The 13933-nt window shown below is 32.9% G+C and overlaps 2 protein-coding genes across 2 annotated transcripts; both read right to left on the bottom strand.

The window, feature by feature from the left end:
- Positions 1 to 82: 82 nt before the first annotated feature.
- HPL1 (hydroperoxide lyase 1) lies at positions 83 to 4607 on the bottom strand. Its single transcript, XM_085746263.1, has 3 exons — positions 4141 to 4607; positions 1042 to 1423; positions 83 to 843 (listed from the first exon to the last, which is right to left on the bottom strand). The coding sequence occupies exons 1-3, from the start codon at positions 4555 to 4557 to the stop codon at positions 200 to 202; spliced, it is 1443 nt and encodes a 480-aa protein (XP_085602389.1). The 5' UTR covers positions 4558 to 4607; the 3' UTR covers positions 83 to 199.
- A 3732-nt stretch (positions 4608 to 8339) lies between these two features.
- Positions 8340 to 13525, bottom strand: LOC146950325 (condensin complex subunit 2-like). Its single transcript, XM_085746257.1, has 13 exons — positions 13139 to 13525; positions 12944 to 13045; positions 12123 to 12240; positions 11418 to 11479; positions 11259 to 11319; positions 10970 to 11170; positions 10588 to 10874; positions 10338 to 10482; positions 9992 to 10254; positions 9871 to 9901; positions 9605 to 9750; positions 9208 to 9318; positions 8340 to 8889 (listed from the first exon to the last, which is right to left on the bottom strand). The coding sequence occupies exons 1-13, from the start codon at positions 13382 to 13384 to the stop codon at positions 8698 to 8700; spliced, it is 1965 nt and encodes a 654-aa protein (XP_085602383.1). The 5' UTR covers positions 13385 to 13525; the 3' UTR covers positions 8340 to 8697.
- Positions 13526 to 13933: the final 408 nt, after the last annotated feature.

Here is a 13933-nt window from a genome sequence, read left to right as displayed (position 1 = left end):
CATTTCTTCCCTTTTTCTTACTTAACTTACTTGAGTAAACTACTGTAAAATCATAATTGAACTCTGCTCACTTTAATCATAATTTTTGTAAGCAAGTACTCTTTGAATTAATACAATACAAGCTCTCTTTTATAAAGAAAATATACATATATTAATATGTCTTTGATAATCACAAACATTGAAAACCAACCCTAACTCTTCATTTGGCCTTCTGTAAGGCAGTAATGGAACTACCATCCCCTTTAATTAAATCATACCGACGTAACAAGTGTGCCACAATCAACGCAGCGGTGAAGGTCACGATGTCCTTACCTGCACACTGTTTATTGGACACAGTTGGCGAACCAGTTTGTGGCCCATTAGACCAATACAAATAGTTCAATAACTCGGCTCCTTTCTCTTTAGTGAACCGTTCCGGTTTAAATTGTTCTGGTTCATCAAACACGACCGGGTCCCTCATTACAAGCTTCTGAAACCCACATAATAACTCACCCTTCTTCACATTGAACGCGGAGTCATATGAACTGAGTTGAAAATCTTTTCTGGCTCGACCAAATTGAAGTGGAACCGGTGGGTTCATTCGCAGGGTTTCATAAACCACCGAATTTATTAGTTCCAACTCTTTTAACGAGTCAAACCCAAGAGTTGAACCGCCTTTCTCTCTTGCTTCCTTTCTCAACTTCTCTTGCAAACCGGTTGGACCGTTCGTTATGCTCTCAATCAATTTTGGAAGGAAAATTGAAAACCCACCATATGAGTTGAAACCCAACACAAAAAGCAAGTTGTGGATTGCTTCATCTTCACTCAACCCGAACTCCGTTCCATTTTTTATCACTTCCTTACCTGTTATCAATATTGTTTATTACACATCAAATAAATTAAGCAAATGTTTTCTTTTTCACATCATTATTTGCTGGGGCATGATGCATTGAAATTATATAATCTTGAGTATTTTTTTATGAAAAAGAGAGAATTTATATACTAAGTATGATGTTCTAAGAATTTTAACAAAAACTATACTTTAAATAAACAGAGTGTTACCATGTTGTTTAATGAAGTTGTAGAGGTTTTTGTAGTCTCCACTGACAAGAGCATAAGGGTAAGAGAAGGAATGGAGGAAAATTTCTTCGAGTGGTTGGATGGTGCCGACACTCACAGTCGGTAGAAGCTGAACTGCGAGCCATTTGTTGAGCATGGAGGAGCCTGATTCGGCGATTTTGGGATCAAGGGAAGGATCGGCTCTGGCAAGTACTTTGCTTAGGAACGTGAACAGAAATTTCTGCAGTGGGGAGAAGTAACTTGCTGATGAAGAATTAGACAGTGTTGCTTCAATTTGGTCCAAAAATATGTCCAGGTTTGATATCAGTTCTGGTACCCATATGCTTGAACTTTGCTTCAAAATGTTCATGGAGAAATTCTTTGCCTGCATGAAGTATACTACGTGATCAAAATGAATGCTAATTGTTGTTTGATGAACCTATTTATATGACTGTATTTCTATTGTGGATTAGGCCTCTGAATATTATGCAATATTTTATGAACTGGTAATTAAAATTGGTCAAACCAAGCACGTTATCGATATTTTCATTTCTTGAAAATGAGAAATTAAAACAAACGTTTTCTAACTCTTGAAATTTGAAAAGAGAATATGAAATGAAAACAAAAAAAATGTTTCCGAAAACCAAACAGACCCTAGAGTTTTTATGTCAACTCATACTCAAGTTAGGGGACTATCGTTTCTTCCATTTTCCTTTACTCCTTCCTTTTACTAAAAGTCCTCTCCTCCCCTTTAAACTCGCAAATAAAGTTTTTGAAAAGAAAATTGTTGTGTAAAAAGACCAAAAATAATATTTTTAAAGAAAAAAAAATTGAAAAGTTGTGAGGATGGAAAGACAAATGTGTGGTAGCCAAAAAAATCTTTCTATCAATTGTCATGGTCCCAAAAATATACCAAAGTCGAGAGATTTCAAATAATACGGGACAAAACACACCACCATAATCTAGGCTGGCTAAATACAAGCCTTGAAACAATGGGATATTTTGCTTGTTTGTGGCCATCACTAGGAAATTATACCATATACCCATACACTTATACTTTCACCCCTACAAGTAAGAAGAAAATCTCAATTTTACCCTTTATATCATTGGATTTCACCCCCACAAAACTGATTCCATCTCTCTTCCTTCTCCTTCACCATTTCAATTTTTCTGATTCTTCTTGTTTTTCTTCTATGATTTCAACACATAACCTTTAGTTTACTTATTAATCATTCCTTCAATTTTGCATCTACGAATGTTTTTACATTACAATACGGGAAAGTATAATGGTTTACAAAATAAATATCCCCAAAATGAAATTGATCTATGATTCCTCTTTATTCTACAAAGCTGTTTTCAATTTTTTATTTCAATAAAATTTTTGTTTGGTTTCATCAAATTACTATTATCATGTGCAAGCAATACCATTTAATTTAATTTATGAAAGAACCAAGGCGTTGTAATTAATGGATTATCAAAGCTGTGAATTTGTACCAACATAGTTATAGGCATGGGAGATAATTGGGGAGTTGAACAGAGGATGTGTGTTGCACAATACAATCTGCAAGTTATCAAGAGATTTATTCACAAATACCAGGAAACTTTTGGCACAGAAAATGTATTCTGTAGGGGTGTGAAGTCAATTGACAAAAATGGTAAAATTGGATTTTAAAATAATTTGTAGGGGTGAAAGTATAAGTGTAGGGGTATATGGTAAAACTTCCCCATCACTAAAATTTGAAAATAAACAACGCAAATTAAACATTAAAACCAATTTTTGTCAAAATATAATATTAAACTCAATAATTATTAACGTAACACAAAATAAAACTCAACATGATAAAAATATATAGATAATGCTAAACCGAAAAAAGTACAATAAATAATGATATGTCCTTGAGCGTCTAGTGTAAGTTGTCACTATATCTGGTCCTACCGTTAAATTTTTTAACTAGAAAACCTTAAATTTTGTCGGAAAAAAAAAAAAGTTGAAAACCTTAAATAATAAATCAAGTAAAGTAAAAAGTTGAAAACGACTTCCCACCATCCTAGTCCATACGATAACAAAAATATCTTTACGTATATTTTGTCTTCTTTTACAATTATTATTTTTTTGGTAAATAATCATTTTTGGTCCTTGAATTTATAATAAATAGTCACAATAGTTCTTTAATATATCGAAATTTTACAATAATCATTGATTATGCACTAAGATAGTTAAAATAATTCTAACATTAAAATGATATGTTAATAGTGGCATATCAGTCTCTCATTATATTTACTCAGTGTCATATCTATTCATATAAGTATTTATATATTGTCATATCTGTTCATATAAATACTTATATATTGTCATATCAATCCTTATAAAAAAAATAGTTATTGTTAGCACTGAGATATTATTTCAACTGCATGGACTAAAAAAACGCGTAATCAAATACTATTTTGAAATTTCGATACATTACAGAATTATTGTGATTAGTTTCACATTCGAAGACAAAAATGATTATTTACCTTTTTTTACAATTTGTCTCAGTCCCGTACATAATGTTTTTTTGATACCCATGCAGATTAATATTTCATAATCCTTCGACATAATTTTCCTAATAAAAATCATAGACTTATTAATTAATTTTATTAGTTTAATTTGTATAGTAAAGATATTTTACACTTCCAATTAATCATAACTATCCTATCATTGAAAACATTCATATGATTAGTTGTGAATTTGAAAATGTAACATTAAAACAGAGCAAACAACAATTTTGATCCTTAAATATGTAAGATGTCATTATAATCTTTAAAATTTATCAAAATTGCAAACACATGAACAATATTTCTTTTGTTAGTAATTGTATGGTCTAAATTGACAAACAAAAAACACATTTAATGATTAAACCGACAAACTAAAGATACATTTGAACAACAAAATGACAAGGAAAATTTATGGAAATTTTTGCAGTTTCATACATTCATGGATTTGTTTATTGTTATCAAATTATCACACCACTGAGTCAGAAAGTTCATAACTAAGAAACAAAATTGACAAAATGAATTTCATGATCAAAAGAAATAAGAAAGTAGGTGGTGTCATAGTGGTACCTTAGCATGTTGAGGTTCAGAAACATCTTGATAAACACCAACCCTAATATTTCCCGTAAATTCAACACTAGGAACAAAATCTCCAACTAGAACATCTCTTTTGTCAACAAGGTCCATATCAAAGAGGTGAGAGAAAGACTTACAATCAAGAACTGCAATAATATTAGGATTCACGTTGGTGAAGAAAGGGAACGTGGGTGGAACATTGGTACGGAATACAGTACTCTTGTACTTTTCCATTCGTGTTCTGAAAAAGTTTTCTGGCTTCTGGAACCAGAAATAATCTAACCTGTCTGATAAGGGACCTAGCAATGGCCATCCGTGGCTTCCCGGAATCTGCCGGATCGGTAGCTCCGTTGGCCTTGCTTTCGGTGGAGTTGCTAGGGACGGTGGTGGTATCGGTGGTGGGAGTGACATGGTAGAGAAGAAGAGAAGAGAGTTCGGTGGAGGTCACACGTTATGGTTATGTTTTGATTTGGTTTGGTTTTGCCTTTTTTTTAATAGAGGAGAAACAAAAATCAACGTCATCTTTCATATTTTTTTTGTTGTGAAATTTCTAAATAATTGTGTAGACTGATAAGACCGTGATAGATAGTAAAGTTACTCCTCAAAAAATTTAACATTACGACATTCTTATAGTAAGATTATATTCAAATACAAAAACTTTTTTTTAGTTAACCGTCTCATTTCTCATTGATTTGGGAGTTTGGTCGTGAGTTAAGGAGAGTTTGGCCAAAAATTGTTTCATCTTCCGAACATTTTGTTTTTTGTGAAGTTGATTAACCATTTGGACTCGGTTCAAATACAAAACCTTTTTTTTTTACGTTAACCCTTTAGGTCCTAAAGGAAAGGGACCATAATAATTCGGAGTTTGGTCGTGAGGTAAGAATAGTCTGGCCAAAAACTGTTCCATCAAAAATTAAGTTCGGATTCTCTCGAATAATTTGTATTGTTGAAGCTCATTTACCACTTGAACTCAATTCTTTGGTTAAATACAAAACCTTAGTTAAACTATAATAGATTCATTCTCATTTAATTCAAGTGTCATTGGATTCTTTCATTCATTTTAAATATTCCTATTTAATTATTTGTGATTGTGGTTACCTTATTTAATTTCATTATCTGAATCAAGTACAGTATCAATTATTGTAGGTTTCTGTAAAAAAAAAAAAAAAAATCAGTTATTGGGTTTCCTTTTTTCGTGGTACAACAGTTTTTTAATTTTCTATTTGCTTGTTTTTCTTTTGTACATTTTTTTCACGTGTGATAGAGAGAGAGGACTGTTACTTAAATGCCTTCTCCAATATTAATGGGTTTATTTATTTCTCTTTTTTTTTTTTCAGAGGTTATTTATTTATCTTTTTGCGCTGGATAGATTTATTTTCTCTTTTGAAAGGGAACACTTCATTAATGAAACTCAAGGTACAAGTGTCCATTGACATGGACCATGTGATGAGGGGGGTCATACTCATTAGTCATTAGGAAAATAGACGTTTTTGGCCTTGTAATACGCCTTCACCATCTCCGCACGTCAAGTCTATGTGTGGATATTAGTTCTTACAAATTTAAGCCTCTCTTTTTTTATAAGCCACAGAAAAAGATTGATTAGATATATAGTTACTCATTGATTAGATATATAAATACTCACGTGAATTAAGAAAGTTATTGTAATATTTAATTTTGGCTTAATTGCACTTTTGCCCCCTATATTTTGCCAATTGTGCGATTTTGCACCCCATTGTTTCAAACGAGCGATTTTGCACCCTATATTTTGCCAATTGTGCGATTTTGCATCCCATTGTTCAAACGAGCAATTTTGCACCCCGTAGTTTTCCCCCTTTCTGATTTTGCACCCCAAAAAATCATAAAAATATTCAGTTTTTTCAAAAAAAATTTAAAAATCGAAAAAAATTTAAAAAATCAGAAAATATAATCAATTTTTTTTTTAAAATTCTGGAATTTAATTTTCAAAATACAAAAAAAGTAAATTTTCAAAATTTTTAAAAAAGGTCAGATTTTTTTAAAAAAATTCTGGAAAAAAATTTAATTTTTAAAAATCTGGATACAAATTTTAAAAAAATGTCAGATTTTTTTAAAATTTACTTTTTTGTATCCAGATTTTTTTCCAAATTTACAAATATACAAAATTTCCTTTTTGAAAATTTACAAATTTTAAATTTAATTTTTAAAAATCCAGATTTTTTTGTATTTTGAAAATTAAATTTTAAAAAAATCTGACCTTTTTTTAAAATTTGTATCCAGATTTCTAAAAATTAAATTTTTTTCCAGAATTTTTTTAAAAAAATCTGTCCTTTTTTTAAAATTTGTATCCAGATTTTTGAAGATTAAATTTTTTCCAGAATTTTTTAAAAAAAATCTGACCTTTTTTAAATATCTGGATATATGATTTTTTTTATTTTAAAAACAATTACTATATTTTCTGATTTTTTTCTAATTTTTTAAATTTTTTGGAAAAAAAACTGAATATTTTTATGATTTTTTGGGGTGCAAAATCAGAAAGGGGGAAAACTATGGGGTGCAAAATCGCTCGTTTGAAACAATGGGATGCAAAATCGCACAATTGGCAAAATATAGGGTGCAAAATCGCTCGTTTGAAACAATGGGGTGCAAAATCGCACAATTGACAAAATATAGGGTGCAAAAGTGCAATTAAGCCTTTAATTTTTTGACAATTGGTAGTATTGTTTTACAAGTTTACATCATACATTAGAGATGATTAGTTGATCGCTTTGCATACTATTTATTTAAGCTCGCAGAAAAATTATCTCACATAATTAGGGATATGATGGTGAAGAAATAATTACTGAAGTTGAAAATTTGAAAGAATTATTATAAAAAGGGACAAGAAAAATTTCAAAAGGGTATTTTACTTAAAGACGAATGTAGTACAACCTTAATCTTTGAATGTAATACACCCTTGATATTTGTAAATCTCTACATATTTAACAATCATTCGACACCTTATTTTATCTTGATTTCTTTTATTATCAAATTACTAACTTATCATATTTATCACATCACTTCTCTCAAAGTATATAATTCAGGTGTCCATCAAACATTTTTCTGTAAACTATGATGCAAAATTACAAACTGAGGCTTAACTTTCGAAGATTTTAGGCTCCGTAACCAAAAATAGTCCAATCTACTCAACAAGGGACCCAACAACAGCCACCCTTAACGTCCCAGTATGGTGGTGGTTTCGGTGGCAGTGACATGATAGGGAAGAGAAATGGGTTCGATGGAGGTCACCTCAATGATTTAATTTTCAGTTTTATTTTACTCAAACAAAATTAACTTATACTATTACCAAGAGACTTCAAAGCATGAGCACTATTGTGTCTAGATTAACTTATACTATTAACAAGAGACTTCACTACAAACAGCATTAGAGATAGTTGCCGGTGTCAAAGCATGAGCACTATTGTGTCTAGATAAAATAGTTCTACAATCATCAAGAATAGAACCAAATTTTGATCGATTAGATTTTACATGGGGAATGTCATTAGCTACTTGTTTACAATCTTTTTTGGTAGTGTACTTGTTTACAATCTAACTCAAAAATAACTAAGCTAAAAATCTACTGTATTTTCTGCTTGTTTCTTTTTTCTTTTAGAACATTTTTCTCACGCCTTAGAGAATGACACTCATGTATCTTCTTCTCCAATATTAATGGGTTTATTTATTTTAAGTTTTTAATTAAAGGGGAAAACTGCATTATTGAAACACAACAAGGGACAAACAAGTACATGGACCATGTTGAGGGGTCATACTCATGAGACAGAGGAAATAAACGTTTTGGCCTTACACACTATATAGTACTTTTTTTCCTTTCTCTCCACATGTTATGCCTACATATATGTGGATTTATTGTTACACGTTTAAATTAAGCCTTAGTTTATTACAGTATACATTTAAGTTAAGCTTCAGTGTTTATCAACATGGGAAATCAAATACAGTGGTGGCTTTTTGACAGAAATTTTAAAATCAGACACCGTATAAGCATACAAATTTGATTTTTTATACAAATTTGATTTTTTTTCATTAATATTTTCTCTCTTCCGGTGATGATGATCATCATCATGAGAAAAACCTAGTTCATGATGTATTTTATACGTGTCCGACATAACTTTTTGCTCCAAACAACAGCTATGATCAAATATAGACTTGCTCATGGACCATGGACTCTAATGGTACAAAATATCATAGAATCTCTTTACCAAATACTCTATCTCTCAACACATACCATATCAGTTCAAAAACTAGTTATACAGTAAAACTGAAACCCGTGGATTAATTTTCATTTCAATGTATTTCATCAATGCTTTACAGTCAAAACCTGTTATCCACGATCTTCTGTTATCCTAAAAGTGCTTTAGAAGTTCACTAATGAGATCTTGCCTATAAACAAAAGTTAGGTGGAATTTGTGCAACGAAATAAAGCCAGAGAACTGCACATAAAAACTTACCAAAATATTTCCTATTTACTGAAATGAAGCTATGAGTGTCTAAACTGCTCCACTTTTAGAGGCAACAACATCAGGTAGGCATATGTATGTGAAGATCATCCAAATCAGGACAGCTTTGGATGCTCAACTCTTTCTCATTAGCCAAATGCAATAGGCATATGAAACACAAATGTGGAGATATGTCGGTAACAGTTGCTGCAGCATTGCATTCACTTGGAAAGTTGGCCAATATATCTCTGAAAGATACCATTTCTTTCTCACCCTTTAGAATGATGAGATGTTAAGAAAAGAAAAAAAACAGTTAGAAAATGATGCTCAACTACAAAGACCAAAAGATAAAATTGGTCGCCAAGGCACGTATAACAGGAAGCGAAAATACAGCATTACAATTGAATTGTTGTTGCCATAGAAAATAAAGTTGAAATAACATAGCATGTTATAAACAAAATACTGCAGCAAGAATATAATTTTAGTGAGGGAAGGCTACAATGGTAATGATGCTTTGTAATTCGTATAAACTAGGAGAGGATTGTATGGTACAAGGCAGAGCCTTTCAAGAAATTATGAAACCTTAGTATACCTGAAAACGAAGGTGAACGGATTCTTCAATATGGTTCCAAAGAGTAAGTTTCAGTGCCTGAACATCAACTTGTTTCGACGTTTTGTCATATTGAACTTCAATTTTATTGATCTGTGGTATTTTGAAATAACCAAACTTAAGCTATAACTCCAATGGCAATAACTTTTTGGAAAACTGTCTGATGAAAATAAAATTAATGATGAGGAATCTATGTCTTCATGAATGATATCCTATCACCAGCATGTATATGAATGATACCCAAAATAATGATATATCAGCATAATGAGAAATATATCTTCATGAAGATATATCCTTTCATCAACATGTATATACCCAAAAAAAAGTTTATATATATCAACAACAATTGCGTAATTATTCAATAGTGTAGTAGACCCACCTGACGAGGCTGAGAAATAAGTGTGCTTGAGTCATCCATGTCACTATGTGCATCATCATACTCACCATCACAAACACTTCCATTATCCCATGAATTGAATGGTTCATTGTTGTTGCATTGCTCTGTCGATCCATCAGTATATACACCTACGTTTTAGATGCAATTAAGTAATACATGAAAACACACTAAAATATTCTCTGGATCGAAAGACAGTGAATTGGAGGATATAAAGAAAAAAATGTTGGGATCCCAAAAGCACATATTACCTGAGAGCTTTCTCATCCTCCTCCCAAGACACTAAAGAAAGAAAAGAAAACATAAAGAAACAAATAAATATTAACCTGGAGAGAGATGGTTGAAACTAAATTCTAAATCTAAAGAACATACCTTTACATCAGGCAAAAGAAATAGCTTGACAAGATTCTCTGGCTCATAGTGGCAGTCCTCTGGGAGTTTTGTAACACAATGAGGTCTATTTTCAGAAAGTAATAACGATTTGGGACTCTTTGGAGGAGCAAAGATATCTGGAGGTGTTTTCCCAAGAAAATTTGTGAAATTTAAATCAACTTCGATCTGTTTCATAGTCCTTGGCGGCCTAGTTTTGAGGGTTGATCCATCTTCAGTTGAACAGTGAACTTCTGACTCTGAACCTGAAAGATTTTCAAAATCAATTAACAAGCTGAACTCCCGAATGCATAAAACCACTAGTCCATTACAAACTCCTAAAACCCACCTTTAGCTTTTTGGTACTGCCAATGATCAGGGCCAGCCCACGCATTTTTCTTTGACCTAAAACCCAGACTAAAAGATAGATATTCATCGACATTTCCAAATAGTTCGTCCATTTCAAGGTCTTGGGAAGGAAAAGGTTCTTCCTCCTACAATGTTATAAAAGGTACACCAAACACTTAATAAAAATATTTATCTTTTAAAGCATCTTCCAAGACAGGCATAGAGGTTTTAGGGCTAAAACAGTGCAAAACCTGAGGATAACTTGGAACATTTGGGTCTGCATCATTAGAGCCCATTTCGTCAACAAATGTTTGGTTGTCATGTTCATAGGGCCCAGTTGGGAAGTTCTCGTAATCTTCCATTTCAGCCCCAACTTCACAATCAATAGCTGCATCAAACTCTTCTGATGATTTCTGCCCATTAGATTGAAAGTCAAAAGACCTTCTATCAGTTTCGTCTAATATATTTACTATCACCCTGAGAGTTGGAGAAATTTCCTCCTTAATTTGCATGTCCGATAACATCTGTTCAACACAATCTATAAAGAAGACAATGTAAGTCTCTGATCCATATTGACGTTTGTACTTATAATGTGGCAAAGGTTTTGCCAGAGATATTCAACAGGCAACATACCTCTTGCAAAAGAAAGATCCACTGTATCTGAAACATCATGTTCGTTTTGACTAGCTACATACTTCCCTGGCACGTCTAGTGAATCAAAAAGCACCCTACATCTACCATATACCCCGAGGTTATTCATCAAAAGACCCTTGGCTCCCCCTTCATCAAATTTTGCTGATGTTTGACGATAGAGGGGATCCACAGCAAACGCAACTGAAAAAAGTAAATACATGGTCAGCACTCAATAAATCTCATTTCCACGCCATAAACAAGTAACAGACAGAATGAGATTTGAGATCACCATCAAACTTCTTCACATTAAGAGCTTCAAAAGATGATTCCAGTGTTGACAAAGGTGACAACTGCATGAACAAACACCACTTAGGCACTTAGAACTTTATCAATAAGTTTGAAGTTTGATTATTCAAGCAAGTCCAGTTCAGAGATCAAAAGAACCGACCTTTTTGTCTATCCCCTTCTTGCTTTCTTCTCGTCCACCTTCACCATTAACTAGAGTAGCGTCTGAATATCATGACAACATTAGAACTAGTACAACAACAACAACAACCAAGCCTTAACCAACTAAGTGGGGTCGGCATCTTTAGAACTAGTGAATAATAAAATATAAGTAGTTATAAAATCGACATTAATGTACTGCTGGGAAACTAATAAAATAAATATACCTAGTTTAACAAAAATATTCATAACACAATCATTTTAGTTTCTCCCATTTTCTCTCTCAACTATGCAATGCTCATAGTTTCTATTAGAAAGAACTTCAAAACTATAGGAGTGGGTACTTCTATTATAATGCAAACATCTTCATTTATGGTTGGTCCTCTTTGTTATAAAATTTATTTGAGAGCAAAAGAGAGAAGACAAACTGTCAAAATAAGGCAGTTTTTTGTGAAGGAGAACTGCAGAAAGACTAAAAAATTGAGATGTAGAAAGCATACTGCAGCCATTCAGATTTCAGACATTCACAATACACTAATGACTAAACATTAAGTAAAATTAGATAACTTGTCATACAATTGAGGAATAAAGTCGTTATGTACAGTCCCAATCCACCAACCAAAGGACAAGGCACATTGCTATGAAGGGGAAAACAAGTTCAAAAAATACTAGACTTGAAAAAACTATAAAAAGGTGTGATCAATATAACCTTGCTCAGTTTCTTGGCCCACCCTACTCATTCTAGCAAGGACTTTATATGCCTCAGAATACGCTGAATCCACCCTTAATGAATAAATTTTGACTCCAGCTTCAAGAGTGCAGCTTGCCTAACCAGATAAGAAATCAATCAATATTACATCACATGCATATATATGTCGATAAATTTATTGTTAATAACACGGCTGTCTGATTGATTCCATAATTTATCCCGTCCGAGCAATTAAAAGTTAAAACAACAACCAAGCCTTATCCCACTAAGTGGGTCGGCTACATCGATCAAATTACGCCATAATGTTATATCATAATCCATAATGTCCCATCCGCGCAATTATAAACAAAACATTGTTTCTCAAAATCTAGCTATGAAGTAAGTACCGACACAGACACGTGTCGGACTCTGGACACACCTTCGACCAACAATTTTACTGCTACTAATACATAGAAATCTAGTTGTGGAGATTGTAGTATTCCAGTTTTTAAGTGGATATAAAATCATTGGAGATTCATAAATGCAAGTAACTCTACATAAAGAAACACCATGAACAAAAATAAACAAACCTAAAAAAGGCAAAAATTTAAGGAAATTGTAACGACTTAACCCCTATGTAGCACCGATGCCTCTGATTGAAGGCATGTATGGTGTCCAACACATGTCAGTGTTCGACACTGACACATTACTGACACATATAATTACATTCAATGAGGTCATTTTATAAATTATTACTGATTACTAATGTCGACGTGCCACAGTCGTGTGTGGCGTATGTGTCAATGCTTCATAGCTTAAACTCATAAATAAAAGCAACTTACCATTTGAAAATTAGTCTCCGTATTATTGTCATCTTCAGCCCTAATAATATCAGTAAGATGATCAATCAAATCCAAATCCCATGTATTTTTCTGATTAATTTTCTGCACACAAATAAGGGGAAAAAATCAAAAATAAGAATAAAAAATAGAAGAAGAATTAGAACATTTTGTTGATTATTAATACTAATTTATTACATTTTCTGAAGCAAGCTTAATGCAATTATGAAACAACTCAAGAATCTGTTGCTTATTGAGACAGGGATCAGAATCGGAGGGTTGAGATTGGAAGTTAACGGTACGGCGGATGGCAGCAGCGCGTGCAGCACGAGCAGCGGCACGTTCGAGTTGGTCGTCGTTGGAGCCGACGAAGAAAGTGGTTGCAGGCGTCGGAAGTCGCTTTTTGTGAATCGTTGTTGGATTAGGGCTTGCGAAATCCGCCATTGATGCGGTAGTGAGAGTTTCGCTTTTTTTTTTTTTTTTGTTGATGAAATTAGTGTTGTCAGGAATGAAATAGTTGAAGAAGAAATTTCACTATTTTCCCTCCATTTGTTCTGGGGTTTTGAAAATGGAGTAGAGATGAATGAGAGCGAAAGTGGTAAGTGATGATGTATAAATGGAAAATTACTGTTGACACATTGCATAAGGCTGCGTCATACATGTAAAATACGATTTTGCCCCCTCGGCAGTTAACTGCCGAGGAATTCAAAATCCGGCTGCAGTTAACTACCGAGGAAAACCTCGGCAGTCTGCCGAGGAAAACAATTCTGCATATGAAGGAACAAGCAAAGCAGACAAAGCATGTGTTTTTGTATGATTACTCAAAAACTAAAGCTGCTATTCAAGAAAAAATCCATCAGCAAACCTCACAAAATTTTGAAACCGTTGTTCTTGATTTGTTCAAACCCATAAAAATTCCCAATTTCTTCATCTTCTTTCTTACTTTTGTTTAATTTCTTTTATATTGCAATTCAAACCCATAAAAATTCCCAA

This window comes from Medicago sativa, chromosome 2, assembly GCF_051527215.1.
Source record: "Medicago sativa cultivar Bolivia chromosome 2, Bolivia_mono, whole genome shotgun sequence".
Taxonomy (NCBI): Eukaryota; Viridiplantae; Streptophyta; class Magnoliopsida; order Fabales; family Fabaceae; genus Medicago; species Medicago sativa.
This window is presented reverse-complemented; position numbering and strand designations above follow the sequence as displayed.